The sequence below is a fragment of the Moschus berezovskii genome, chromosome 27, assembly GCF_049115385.1.
Source record: "Moschus berezovskii isolate FMDL1 chromosome 27, NW_MosBer_1.0, whole genome shotgun sequence".
NCBI classification, from domain to species: Eukaryota; Metazoa; Chordata; class Mammalia; order Artiodactyla; family Moschidae; genus Moschus; species Moschus berezovskii.
The window spans coordinates 3,376,219-3,389,755 of NC_142486.1; the positions used below are offsets into that span (position 1 = coordinate 3,376,219).

Consider the following 13,537-nt stretch of genomic DNA (forward strand, 5'->3'; position numbering starts at 1 on the left):
GGGCAAACCCCGAGGGGTGGGAGGTGCAGAGGGGACACAGAGAAAGGGGTTGTGCCTACCTACGGAGCAACGAGCCCGGCTCGCACCCAAGCTCAGTGACCCGCTGCGCGTCTGCCCTACTCCCAGCCTTCGCTGTGCGTCCAGAGTGCAGCGTGAGAGCAAATGCGAGAGACCAAAACAGACATTCAAAGCGTCATGGGGAGGGGTCAAGGGTGAAGGTATGGCCAAGCTGCTGGGGGGAGAGAGCAGACACACCGGAAAAGCCAAGCCAGTTAGGTGTTTTAGTACCAGGCATCAGGAAGGCCCTATTACCCAAATATCCCTTTCGAGACCTGACCAGCGCTCTGGGTGCAGCGGAGACCCGCCTGCCCTTTGCATGGGCTGTCTGTTGCTGGGTCTAGCCCTGGTGGGTGGGCTCCTGGCTACCAGATCTGGGATGCTACCTGCTTCTCTACAGGGTCTGGGCTAGGGCAGGAGAGCTCCAAACCTTGGAAGCTGGAACTCTGGCCTCTGATGGGGAGGAGGCGTGGGGACCCAGCCCCAGGGAGGCGAGAGGGGAATGGGGAACCAGCCAGACGTGTCCACAGAGGCCCAGGCTGCAGAGGCCTCCTAAGACGAGGCCGGCGGGAGACCTAGCGGGCCAGGCTGTGCTCGCTCAGGTGTGGCAGCCGCACGGGGAGCCTGAGCCCCGAGGGCCCGGCTCCATCCTCTCCTGATCATCCAAACGCCTCCCAGGCTCAGACCCCCAGGGTGCTGCGACCCGCCCCCCAGCTCTGGGGCCCCTGAAAGGGGTCCGCCCTGAAGCAAACCCTAAACCAGGGCTGGAAAGCCTCACCCCCAACCCAGGACATCTGGGAGTGGGGATCCTGGAAGACTGGGACAAGCCAGTCTACCAGGGAGCTCACAGGGGTCGCTGAAACCAACCCTCTCCTAAGCGAGGCCGTGGGCAGACCAGCCTGGGACTCCTGGGACTCCTCTGAGCTCTGCCCCTAACAAGGCAATGAAGCCTTTGGATTTCACAACAGAACTCGGGGACACAGAGTGGTCTTGACCCTGCACTGCCTACATGCCCTCCAAAGCAGAAACATGTGTTAGAAAATGAGTGTTTGCAAGTATTTTTTAACCACTGTTGCATAAAAAGCTTTAAGAAAACAAGACAAACAAGCAGCTTAAAAAAAAAAAAAAGATGAAGCTTGAGGTGAAAGCAGCTGACTTTAAACCTGGAAAATGAAAAGCATGCCAACAGCTACCAGGGATATTTGAATAATAGAGCGCAGACTGCGTTATTCCATCTACCCCTTCTGGGGTGGGGGTGGGGTGGGGGTGGGTGGGGGCAAGGAGTGGGGCGGGGAAACAAATGAGGGAAGCGGCAACCTAATGGTCCAGTCAGGACACAGCAAGAGAGACAAGGCACACGGGTTTAGTTGAAAATGCACTCGGTGTGTTTAATAAAGCTTGGTATTACCAAAATCGCGGTACAAACATCAAGTCACACGCCCACACGACAGGATTTCATTTACAAAACGTCCCCTGGGAGGCCTCCACGGCCACACCGGGAGGACCCACCCAGGCCTTCGGTCCAGGAGGTGCGGAGGCGAGGGGAGGGTGGCGGCGGGCGGGCGGGCGGGCGAAGGTGGGGGAAGGGGAGGAAGACTCAAAACAGTCCATATAAAAGCTCAAAAAGAGCCAGCCAATGGTATTCTCACAATGATACAGGTACAAATAAAAACAAAACTGAAAGGACCCAGGCCGATAGGGCAAGCGGCCTGGGTGGGACTGCCCCAGCCGCCCCGGTCCCTCCCTGCGCTCGCGCTCCGCTCGCTCTCGCACTCACTCGCTAGGAAACACGGAGGGTTATTTTGTGTTTGGAGCTAGTAACCTTGGTCAAACGAGTCCTCCGAGGAGTCGCTGAAGGAGGAACGGGGCTCGACCTCTTGAAGCAGCAAACAAAACGGCTGCTTCCTGCCGGCGGCCGGCTTGGGCTTCAGAGTCCGGGCGCCAGCCAGGCCCCTCTTGGTCAGCTTGGGGCCGCCGGCCGGCTTGCTGTTCTTCGCCACCATGCCGCACAGGAGGGAAGGTGTCAGTTTGGAGCTGGAGGGGCCTTGGGCAGCCCACTCGTCCTTCAGGAATTCCTCCTCTTCCTCTGAATCCGTATCTGCAGTCAAAGTAGTTTTTAATAAAGATAAGTCACAGAGCCGGGGGAGGGAGGGGGCTGGGTCTCTTCCATTAGCCTTGGCGCCTTTGAGGACACTGCCAAGCGCCAGAACCAAGGTCCAAACACCCACTGGCCATGGAACCGGCAGAGTTCCACCACCTGGCACACTCCTCCCCATCCGGGCCTCGTCTCTCACCTGGAAGGCCTCTGAGCCACAGGCCCCACACAACCCATCTTGCACAGTTTGGACCCAGGCCCTGGCAGGACCACTGCTGCCAGCACCACCCACCACACAGCCACAGGGAACAGTCTTTCCCGGCCCTGCAGGAGGTGGGAGCCCCACTCTCAGGAAAGTCTCTGCCCTGCGTGGGGAGGTCACTGCCGAGTCCAGTCCACCCCACAGGACTGCAGCCAGCCCACGGGCTCCTTGTGGGGAGGGAAGCTGCCTAAGAGGGGAAGGACTCAGGTAAAGCCCTTCTTTCGCAAAACACCAGCTCACAGTGGTATTCAGGGCAAGCGTGTAAAGACTCACAACCCAGCTTCCTGCTTGGCAATGTCTGACAAATGATGCTGCGGCTCCCAGCTCTACCCCGTTCCTTTTCCTATCAGAGCTGGCTGACCAGCACGCTGGTTCTGGCCTCCCATACGTCTCCAGCCTTGGAGCTGCATGAGGCTTTGGGGAGGGGACTGTCAAGTGGGCACAGCTCTGGCCCCTTCCAATCCTCCCCAGGCAGACTCACACGACTTTGGTCTGTTCTACACATGAGGCTGGTGAGCAAGATTCCATCGGACGGAAAGGCTCTGCAGCCAAAGGCTGTAATCCCTTCATCTCGTCAAATCCATTCCAAAGACAGGGAGTGTTAACGAAAACAGCTGCCCTCCCCAAGGCCAAGAGAAGGAGAGAGTGACAGTGTGTGTGTGCACGCACACGCGTGTAGGCTGGGGGGCAGGGGTTCTCTGGGTGGGACGCAGACACACCTCTGCCCATCCCCCACCCACAGCTCTCCCTCCTGTGTGCTCCATCCTGTCCTTCTTGAAGCCACCTGCTGGGCTGGACAAGTCCGTGCGTGACAACAACCAACTTGGCTTCCCACCAGAACCCAACAAGCAAGCCACCGGATCCCTACAACCCACAGTGAAAACGCAGGAGGGCGACGTTCTCTCTGCCCATCTCCTCCCGGTACAGCATCTCAAGGCTAGGAAACACCTTGACTTCTTTGTGACCCTGCGTGCACGCATTTACAGGGAAGGCAAAGACTAATGTGAAAAACAGAAGAGATGCACTCTCTCCACTCTCTCACATCATAACCACCAGCTAACTGCAGACAGGCCTTTCGACCACCCTGTGGCACCATTAACCCACTTCTCTCAACTGAGCAGTTTTAGACAAGAGCGTAACAGAAATGAGCAATCTGAACACTGCGTTGGGAGCGTACACACATCTGCCGCAGTGGACTTGGCAGCTTAGAGCCCCCACCCCCCCCGCCAAGACCTCAGCTTATCTCTGGACTCGAGCCTGAACCCCCACCTCATCCCCCTGTAAGTGAGGGAGAGCAGAGGATCCTTCCGCCACCAGCCAGGCCACATCCACTGAAAGATCAAAGGGAAAGCAATCCCTGCTCTCTCCATGATATTCCAAAACAAGCAAAGGGAAGTCCTTCCTTTCTCCTCCGGAGCTACACGTCTCTAAAACTGGCGCGCAGCTGGGCAGTGCCCCGCACAGCTCACACCCACACGAATCTGAGGCGTTTCAGCCACCGATCCCACCCAGGAGACACAAGGCACAGAAGTAGATCCTCACCTCCACAACCATCTGAACATCAAGGCTGGAGACCCAGGGCAACCCAAACCAGGAACGTGAAAATCCAAAGACACCAGCAGCAGCTTCATCCCGTGCCAGGTGCCTTCTCCCAGCTGTTCACCCACCCAGCGAGCTCACTTAGGGCTCTGGACAGCGCTCCGGTGGCAGGTCATGGTATCTTAACTCCATAGAGACTTTCTCTCCTTAAGAGCACACACCCTTTTTCCTCACCCTTAACAGTCATCACCCTCGCCCCCTACCCCGTGAACCAGGCAGAGCCGCCCAAAGGCGCAGTCACACAGATGCAAGCAGTCCCCAAGGAGAAAGCTTTCGACCCGAGTCACGGCCTGGGGTCCCCCTCGAGGAAGCCCGCGGACAGATGCCAGGAGGCAAACAGCCCCTCCCCGGCCTTGCCGCGGCGGCCACAGCCCTCGGCACCCACCCATCCTGGGCATTGCGCGTTCGGCCCAGGTACTCACTGGGCACCTATCAGGTGCCAGGCGGCGGGCTCCGGGCCGACGGACGGGCGGCGGGGGTAAGGGTGGGACAAGGCCGTCCGGGCTCCGGAAACCCACGCTCCCCCAGGGCCCAGACAAGAAGCGCCAAGGCGGCAGGCTCCGCGTAAACTCGGCCCCTCAGTGCCACCGGCTGTCACGTTTCAGGGGCCCGAAGCCGCACGGGGCTGGCGGCTGCCGCCCGGGCAGCAGACAGGCAGCGCCCATCGTGACGCGCCGCCCCGAGCCGCTGAATCCGACGGGCTGGGCCCCGCCTCGGCATCTATCCTCGGAAACGGACCGGGTAACCGCGTGGACGGCCGCCGCAAAGACAAGAAAGGCCGCCCTGGTGTGCGCTCCACAGACGCCTTCCTCACGAACACGGAGCTCGAGGACCGGCAGCCGCCTGAGGGCGGGAGCGACCCGGCCGGCTCTATGGTTTTCACGAGCGGCGGCTCTGCACCGAGGAACCGCCAACGCGGTAGCACAAGGCCTCCAGACCGAGGGCCTCAGCGCGGACCAACGGAAGGCGGGTACGGGAGGGCCGGCGGACTTCCGCTCCCACCCGCCCGCCAATCACGAGCGCCCGCAATCAGTCAATCACGAGCGCCCGCCAATCACGGGTGGCCGCCCAAAGGACAGTGCCCATCCATCACAACCACCTCCGTTTCCGGCATGGTACCGGCGCCGAAGCGGAAAAAGAGACCGTCACCAGAGACCATCGAGCTTTCGAGGCCGAGAAGAGGAGAAAAGGAAGGAAAGGGAGGAAGTGCAGCCCTGAGGCAGCGCGGCCCACTACTTACTGTAGGAGTAACTGCTCACTTCCGAGGCGAAGGGGGAGTGGGTCGACTTGGGCTGGCCTCTGGCCTTGAACCCCACCTCCATCTTCCTGGCTTTGGCGGCCCTTTTGTGTTTACCTTCTCGCGAGGCTTTCAGAGACAGGCTGAGGCCTTTGGCCAGCGCCTTCCTGTCCTTGCCCAGCAGGCTGTCGTAGGGCGTCAAGTACCTGCCGCAGGCCCCGCTCGCTTTTGATTTCCCCCCAGAACCATCCGAGAACTTGAAGGGCGACTTCAACTTGTCCTGCTTTGTGAGGGAGAGGGCTTTGTCTAGCTTGCTTGCCAACTGCTCCTGGTCGCTAGCCATCTTCTTCTTCTTAATCTTTAGCTGGAAAGGGAAGTTGGGAAGTCGTGGGGTTAAGACATCTGACACCCACAGTGGGTCTCAGTGCATGAGCTCAGACACACCGGGGCTCCTTCTCCCTGCCTCTGTTGAGAAGGGACACGTTGCTGAATTCCTCTTAGCCTCAGTCCCTCTACTCTGTAAAATGGGGGTGATTACACACAGGCAGCACTGGGTTGTGCTGAAGATGAACCGAGAAAAGACACGTGAAAAGCACTTAGTAAAGAGCTGTTACTGTGGTTACAGTTATCTTTGCCACCGGCTGGCTGTGGCACTGTGCTTCCTAGCCGGGAGCGCCTAAAACAAACAGCGCTGCCAGGGAGCTGGGGGGAGAAGGTGGCTGGATTAAGGGAGGAGGGATGAACCCAAAGATGGAAAACCCAGATCACAGCACAGCTGATCTGCTTATCTCAGCTGCCTAAAGCAGGTGATGAACATGGCCTCACAGCCTGAACCAGGCCATCCAGCTAAATGGGCTGAAGTTGCCAAGAAAATGCCATGAGTGTGCCTTGGACGCCTGAAGCAGAAAGAATGATTAGAGATTTCCCAGATAAATTCCTGCTTGCGCGTCTCCCATCAGCTGGAGTCGTTTGCTGTTGAAACATGCAGCTTCAATGGCCCTCATTTGAACATTTCATTGCTATTTTCTCTCTAATCAGGTAACATTTCATAAGGCGAGAAAAAGTTGGGATAGTGTCATGACAACAAGAGTGCCCTTCACAGTTCGAGTACACAGGATGCTGACGTACAAACTACAAACTGGCTCTCTCTTCCCCTCCCCACGGACCCACTATCCCCTATCTAAGTTGTCATCTCTGACGCCTGAGTCAACTGTAACAGCCCCCTCCCACACGGTTTTTCCGGGAGGGACGACAAGGTATGTTAGTATTCAGCGATGAGGGCCTTCAAAGTGGGTGATTTCAATGCTCTGCAGAAACAAGAAAATTCAAGGCATTGGTGCTCGCCCCCTTTACCTCAGGAGAGTTTCCAGAGGAAATTACAATGGCATCAAGCCCTTGTTTCTTCAAACTCCAGAATGGTGAAGCTGCTCATTAAATAATGATACCATGAAACAACTGAGTAATTGCACTGTTACGTTAAACTTGCAGTCTCTCCTCTGCGCTTCAGCAGAGGGTCACGGAGCACACATAGAAGATGGGCTTTCAGCCTCAGTTCCACCTGGGGCTGTGTTCCTTCGCCAGCTCTCCGACCTCCTCTGGGCGTTACTTTCCCGCTCTACACAATGACCAAGATTGGAGGAGTGGCTCTGGCACTAAGGGAACCACGCTCAACAAAAGTGTTTGCGCCTGGGTTACTACTGCATTTTATCCATAGCACTTGCACAGTTAAGTGTATCCCAAAAGCGTCTGCACAACAGGGCCAGGAGACCCACAAAGGGAGCATGTGAGCCCGGCGGCCCCTCTGCCCCAAGCCGACAGCACACCTCAAAGATGGGGCAACCAACCTGACTCATGAAGTCTGAGGAGGTTTCGTGCTCGTCCCAAGGCTGGTTCCTCCCCCGGGCCTTCCCCGCTCCACCGAGGGCGTCGTGATCCTCCTCCGGCCCCTTATGTCTCTTCCTCATCCCGGCTCCCAGCTCATAGTCGTCTGAGGTCAGCAGGGGCTTGCTGCTCAGCCTGAAACCCAGACGTGGAACCGGTCAGCACCCCGGCCAGGCAGCAGTCACGGGCCGGGGGTCCGCCCTCAAGGCCCGGACGGGTGGGCTCTGGATGCTGAAGCACAGACTGTGCTGGCACACTGCCGAGTCTGAAGCACTGTGGTGCTGGGACTCTGGGACACTCGTGAAGGGGGCCGAATGAGCATTTAACGTGGAAAAAAAAGAACTTCTCGAAAGCAGCGTCTCTGCTGGCCCCTTTCTCTCTTATGCTCCTTCAGACACACACACACACTCATGCTCCTTCAGACACACACACACACTCTCTCATGCTCCTTCAGACACACACACACACACCCCTTGTCACGGTCAGAGACCTCTGTACCCAAGCATGCCAAGAACATGGATGCCGCGGACAACCACCAGGATGCGGCGGGGGTCACGATCGTGAGCTGCTGTGAAGGAGTGACTTGCTGCTCCGTCCCCGAGCAGCGCAAGCAGCCAGGCCCCGGCCCCGGCGGCCTGCCTTATGCTAAAGCCTCACAAGTAATGAGACAGAAGCAGCTTTCACCTGGTCTTTACTGTGTGTCCCACTCCACGTCTCTGCTTTGTATTTTAGCCACAGAACGACACTTGGCTCTACATACTGCTCGTTCTAGAGGAAGGCGCTTACCCAGAAGAGCTAACACCTGGCCCAAGGCCACAGGGCGCAGCAGACCTGGGACTCGGCAGGAGACACACCCACCTCCGGGGTCCGCGCTCCTCCCCAGAGGCTCCACATGTGGGCAGCCCCAGCCTCTGCCTGCTCCTCCAGGAGCGGCTTTCCCCACCCACCTGTGGCTGGTAACAGGGTATTTCTCTCTGCATCTTCTGGTCAGTCAGGGACATCCAAGCTTAAATGCAAGACGGGGGGCTCTTGGGGCTGTCTTCTCTTGAGAAGACCCATGGCCTCTCCTGAGGCTGTGAAGGTACCCTGTGGCCCCTCTGCTTCCTCACCCAAGTCCTGCTGGCCGCCTGCCCTGCTGGCCCAGGCTGAGGTACGCTCCGGAGGCCCGGGGAAACCGCAGCACCGTTCGTCTTTCCACAGCTAACCCAGAGGGAGTGCTCTCGCTCAGGCCCAGCGTGCGTGGAGGCAGAGGCCCCGGTCACAGGGAGCACCCCAGGCACAACGCATCAGGAGCCCAGGAGAGATGCCGTCCAGCACAGAGGGAAGTGGGCCCTATCCATGGAAGACGCCAGTGCAGCAGGAAAACGGGCCTGACGCTGGGGTGATGCTTGACTTCCTGGCTGGGGTGGGTGTGCCTGTCCGCTCCACACTCGCCCTCCTGGCCGGCCCGGGGCAGCGCACCGTGCTGCCCGCGAGCCGCCGATCCCGGCGGGTCAGAGCCTGAGGGACGCCAGGTCCCCGGCGCCGACACAGGCCCCGCGCGGGGCCGCGCGCCTCCCCTCCGAGCTCTGTGCCAGTCCCCGACCCACCGAGGGGCCAGCCTTACTTTCCGCTATGGATGCGGCTCTTCCCTCTCTTGCGGGGGGGCGACAGGGCGCTCAGGGCGTGGGTCCGTTTCCGCGGCCTGCCAGGGCCTCTGCGTGCCAAGCTTCTATGGGGTTCCTCGCGCCTGTCCCTTAAAGAGAATCACACGCTGGGCTGTGAACCCGGGGGTGGGGGGGGCGCGGAGAAGGGGCGCACAGAGCGCACACGCCACTCGGGGCCACGCACACCTGGCGGCCTGCACGGCGGACCTCCTGAGCGCGGCGCCTACAGAGCCTGGGCCGCGGGCGGCGGGGCGCACTCACTCGGAATCGCGGCGCCGCTGCAGCTTCACCAGCTCGCGCTGCTTCTCCTTGTACTGGCGCTGCACCTCCGCCAGCCGCATCCGGAAGTCCAGCTCCATGGCGTCCATGCTCTCCAGGGAGGACTTCATGGCGTACATCTGCGGGGAGCGGCGGGTGAGCGCGGGGTCACCACCCTCACCAAGACGCCCCGTGTGCATGCCAGGCACAGGAAAGCCAACCCTGCGGGGCCGTGTCCAGGCCAAGGTGGCCCGCAGTGCCTCTCGAGCAGGGCTGGCGTCTGTCACACACACATCTTCTCTCCCTGAGCCCCCAAGCCGCTGCCCAAGGGACACACCCTTGACACATGACTACGTGGTACACTGAGGCCGGGGAAGAGGAGACAACTCGCTGGGGACCGCCCCGCAAGGTGGTGGCAGAAGCTGGGCATGCATCAGTTTCCCCGGAGTGTGCAGCCTGCCAAGGCCCAGGCCAGGCGGCCTCTCTGGGCACACCCCGTCCTCCCCGGAGCCGTGCCCGGGATGCCTCACCCGCTCGTCCTTCTTCTGCATCCAGCTGTACTTCTTGTTGGGGTTCAGCTCGCGCGGAAGCCGCAGGTTCTTGAGTGGATCCACGAAGGGGCCGTCCAGCACCTCCTTCAGCACGTGGCTGCTGGCCGCCAGGAGGCTCTCCAGCGAGGGCCGCACGGGCAGGCCCCGCTCCGCGCCTGCGGGAGGAGGCAGGTGAGCCCACGCTCTGGGGCTGGGCTCACGGGCACCGTGGTGGCCTCCAACCAGGCCTCCCAACCTGGGGAGAGGACATGGGCCAGAGTCCTGTCCACAGCGCGTCTGCACACAGATGGGCAGGCGGCCACCAGAGAACGGCAGAGCCGCACTCCAACAAAGCAACCGACTCTGCTTATCTGTCCTGAAAATCTTCCACAAGGACTATACGTGGTTTTCACCATCAGAAAAAAAAGAGCCCCACGATAAGTTTTGTAAATTGCGAAAGTCACATGTGCACACGATAAAAACCACAAACCCAGCAGAGAGGCGTCATGAAACACAAGCCGTCTTCCTCCCACCACCAGGCCCCTCCCCGGAGGATGTCTCTGCCGACACTGCGTGGCAGGTGGTTCCAGAAACTTTTACACACATTCAAACATGGGTAACACCCAGGCATCCTTCACAAGCAGAAATCAGCACCAATCAATACACAGCACATCACTCTGCTCATTGCTACTCAATGCATTTTCGCATTAGCACAAAAATACATACGCACTCATACTATAGGTTAAACCTGAACATAAAGTGCCATTTCTGTAAGTCAGAACCCACTAGAATATCAGCGAAGCCGAGTAACAGCAGCCTAGTCTTCTCTTGGATCGATAAGCTTTAATTTACCTAAACAATCCCCCGCTGATGGCATTCACGTGGCTCCAGACTTTTTGTGGTGTTTTTTTTGGTAGTGAACAGATAGGCACTGTCTCCGGAAAGTCCCTGTCTGTGCAATTAAATTACATGATCAAGGTAGGTGTGTTTATCTCTTGTGAATATTCCCACTGCCCTTCAGAAACGCTGCAGCAACTCAGGATCGCAACATCTCAACAGTGCTACCTGAGAACCTATTTCTCCACAGTCTTTCTACCAAAATAACATGAGTTTTCATTTTCCAACTGATGTTTCCTTTGTGATCTAACATATAATCAATTTTTGAGAACGGTCCATGTGTATCTGAGGGGAAAAGTATATTCTCTTTTTAAAGAGAAAGTTTTTTAAAGTATTTATTAATTTAGCTTGTCTTAGCTGTGGCGTGCAGAACCTTCGATCTTCTGGCATGCAGGACCTTTAGTTATGGCATGTCAACTCTTATTCGAGGCATGTAGGATCTACTTCCCTGTCCAGGAGTCAAACGCAGTCCCCCTGCATTGGGAGCATGGAGTCTTAGCCACTGGACCACCTGGGAAGTCCCGGAAAAGTATACTGTTTACCACCAACGTGCAGAATTCCCTAACGTTGACATTAACCAGTGTATCACCCAGATCAGGGCTTCTGATCACATGGCCGTGGGCTCGTATCTCTGCCGCAGGGCGGCTCTTGGGCATCGTCCTGGGACACTGAGAGGCGTCCTCGCCTTCACCACTAGGTGTCAGCAGTTCTCCCCTCAAGTCACAACCACATGTCACCAGTGGCGAATCGAGAGGTCCTGCTTTTGGTCTTCTGTGTCTGGGACACACACTGAGGCCACAAAACAGTGAACCCCACCAGCCTCAAGCAGTTGGCACTAGACTGAAGCATGTGGCCCACACCCCAGGTGACACACCCCACCGCAATCCCTTCGAGGTCCTCCTAGCTGTAAGTTTCTCAGTCCCTGGGTAAGGCAGGGGAGAGCTGCTCCATCAGAGGGGACCATACAGTGACTCCATCACCTGCTTCACCTCCAACACACCAGCCTCGCTGGGGTCCCCAGGACACAGAGGGCAGCCTGGTGGCCCAAGGGCAGCAGCTGCATGCCCCCAAGTCCACATCGAAAGCTCTAACGCCATCACAGCTCAGAAGGCAGAGCCTTTAAAGAGGGAACCAAGTTAACGTGAGGGCGCCAGGGTGGGCTCTGTCTGATCCAGCGAGACTGCGTCCTCCTAAAAGGGGACGTTTGGCTACACACACACACACACACGGAAGAATTCCACAGGGAAAGGATGGCTGTCCACAGGTCTGCTCAGGAGAGATACCTCAGGAGGAGCCAACCCAACCCTGCGGACACCTGGATCTAGAACGCCCAGCCTCTAGAGTCGTGAGAACATGTACTCTTGTTACTCAAGACTCAGTGCCCCCGCCCCGCCCCACCGCGCTTGTATGTTTATTAGAGCAGACCAAGCTAATACCCCAGCCCTGCAGCTGCACCAACATGGAGGTGACCTGGGAACCAGCCCGACACGCACTGGAACCTCCACGGGACCAGGTGTCCATCACAGAGACTATGGTGCCGGAGGGAGGGAAGGACAGCCACTCGCCTTGGGACACCCGGGCTTGCTGCCCACAGGCGGCTGCGTGGGGCAGGAGCGGGGAATCGGGAGGGCCAGGGGCTCCAGAAAGTGATGGGGCTGGGGAAAGCTGGAGCCCTGGGCCTGCCGTGTGACCAGGACCACCCACAGCCCAGGCCTGCAGGCACTCTGCATGGCACCGAAGCTCAGGGTCCGGCCGAGACTGTCAGAGGCAAAGGGCCCCCAGGTCCTCCCCTGTCTGTGGGGTGCTGGTGCCCCCAAGCGCCCGCTCCAGCCCGACGCCGCCCCCTACCCTGGGATCACAGAGCCCACGCTCAGGTCACCAGACCTGCACTGCAGCGTGCTGAGGGCACCGCAGGGCGCCACCAGGAGCATCCGTGTCCATGCCGGCCACCAGGCTCTCCCTGAACACGCCCCTCCCACTGCTTCCCTGCCTCAGAAGCCTTTCTTCTCTTCCAGCAACTCGGGTCAAAACCCTCATCCTCGTCCTTACACACCCAACTGCAGTCCCTCCACAAAGCCTGCTGGAGGTTTCCACCCAGAACCCACCTGCCCGCACCTGTGCACCCCTCACCACGCTGGGCCCAGAAGCAGACGGGAGCCTCTACTGGGTCTCCCTGGCCCGGCCCTCGCTCCAACGTCAGCCCCCCGCAGAGCCCCCAAAGAGACCGCAGTGAGGTCTGATCCTGTCAGTGCGACTCAAATCCTCCTTCCAGCGGCCCCTCACCTCACTCCAAGTGAGTAAAAGATGACCCCCCACAGTGATCCCACTTCCCAGCAACCACTCTCCCCTCTGGGCTCCCCTGCAGCCCCTGGCCTCCTCACCTTTGTTCTACCCTGGGGCAAACAGTCACCCCAGGACCTTTGCACTTGTTCTTCCTTGAGCCTGGCATGGTTTTTCCCAGAAGACTCTTCCTCCCCCACCTATTGAGAGGGTCTTCCCTGGCCCTCTGCTATGGGAGACTACCTTCCCACCCTGCCCTGACCCCCTCCCACTGTTCGGGCCTCCCACTTGTCATCCCAACAGTGCTGAGGGCAGCATGCAGATGGCCTGGTTCACTGTTGGTACCGAACATTGCCAGGCATACAGGAGGAGCTGAATGAGTGCATGAAGCAGGCAGCAGCGTGAAGACGGGCAAGAGCAGGCAGAGGCCCCCAAACCTGGTGACCCATCCTCAGCCCTCTCCTTCCCAGAGGCCCCTTGGCCTGTGTGGTCCCCACTGAAAACCCACCAGTTGGCAGGATCAAGAGAGGTTTGTCTTCTGGCGGCGGGGGTGTGGGGGGAATTTGTACTGAACTATTTAAATGAAAGAAACAATGAACTTGAACAACAGCACTCCCCTGGTGATCCAGTGGTTAAGAATCCACCTGCCGATGCAGGGGACACAGGTTCAATCCCCGGTCCAGGAAGATCCCACAGGCTGCAGAGAAGCTAAGCTCATGAGCCACCACTGCTGAAGCCCGTTCACCTAGAGCTCGTGCTCGACATCAAGAGGTCACCGCAGCAAGAAGCCCGAGC

At 58.7% G+C, this 13,537-nt stretch overlaps 1 protein-coding gene across 5 annotated transcripts in view; it reads right to left on the bottom strand.

The window, feature by feature from the left end:
- Positions 1-13,537, bottom strand: part of TNRC18 (trinucleotide repeat containing 18) — an 84,009-nt gene that overhangs the window by 25,671 nt on the left and 44,801 nt on the right. For 4 of the 5 annotated variants that reach the window (XM_055410387.2, XM_055410384.2, XM_055410383.2 and 1 more), the window contains 6 exons: positions 9,566-9,741; positions 9,039-9,175; positions 8,738-8,866; positions 7,095-7,266; positions 5,254-5,614; positions 1,880-2,155 (listed from right to left, as the gene is read on the bottom strand). In XM_055410387.2, the coding sequence (XP_055266362.2) occupies positions 1,880-2,155; positions 5,254-5,614; positions 7,095-7,266; positions 8,738-8,866; positions 9,039-9,175; positions 9,566-9,741 (1,251 nt within the window). The remainder of the gene's footprint in view (positions 1-1,879; positions 2,156-5,253; positions 5,615-7,094; positions 7,267-8,737; positions 8,867-9,038; positions 9,176-9,565; positions 9,742-13,537) is intronic. The other variant, XM_055410385.2, reaches the window with a different exon arrangement.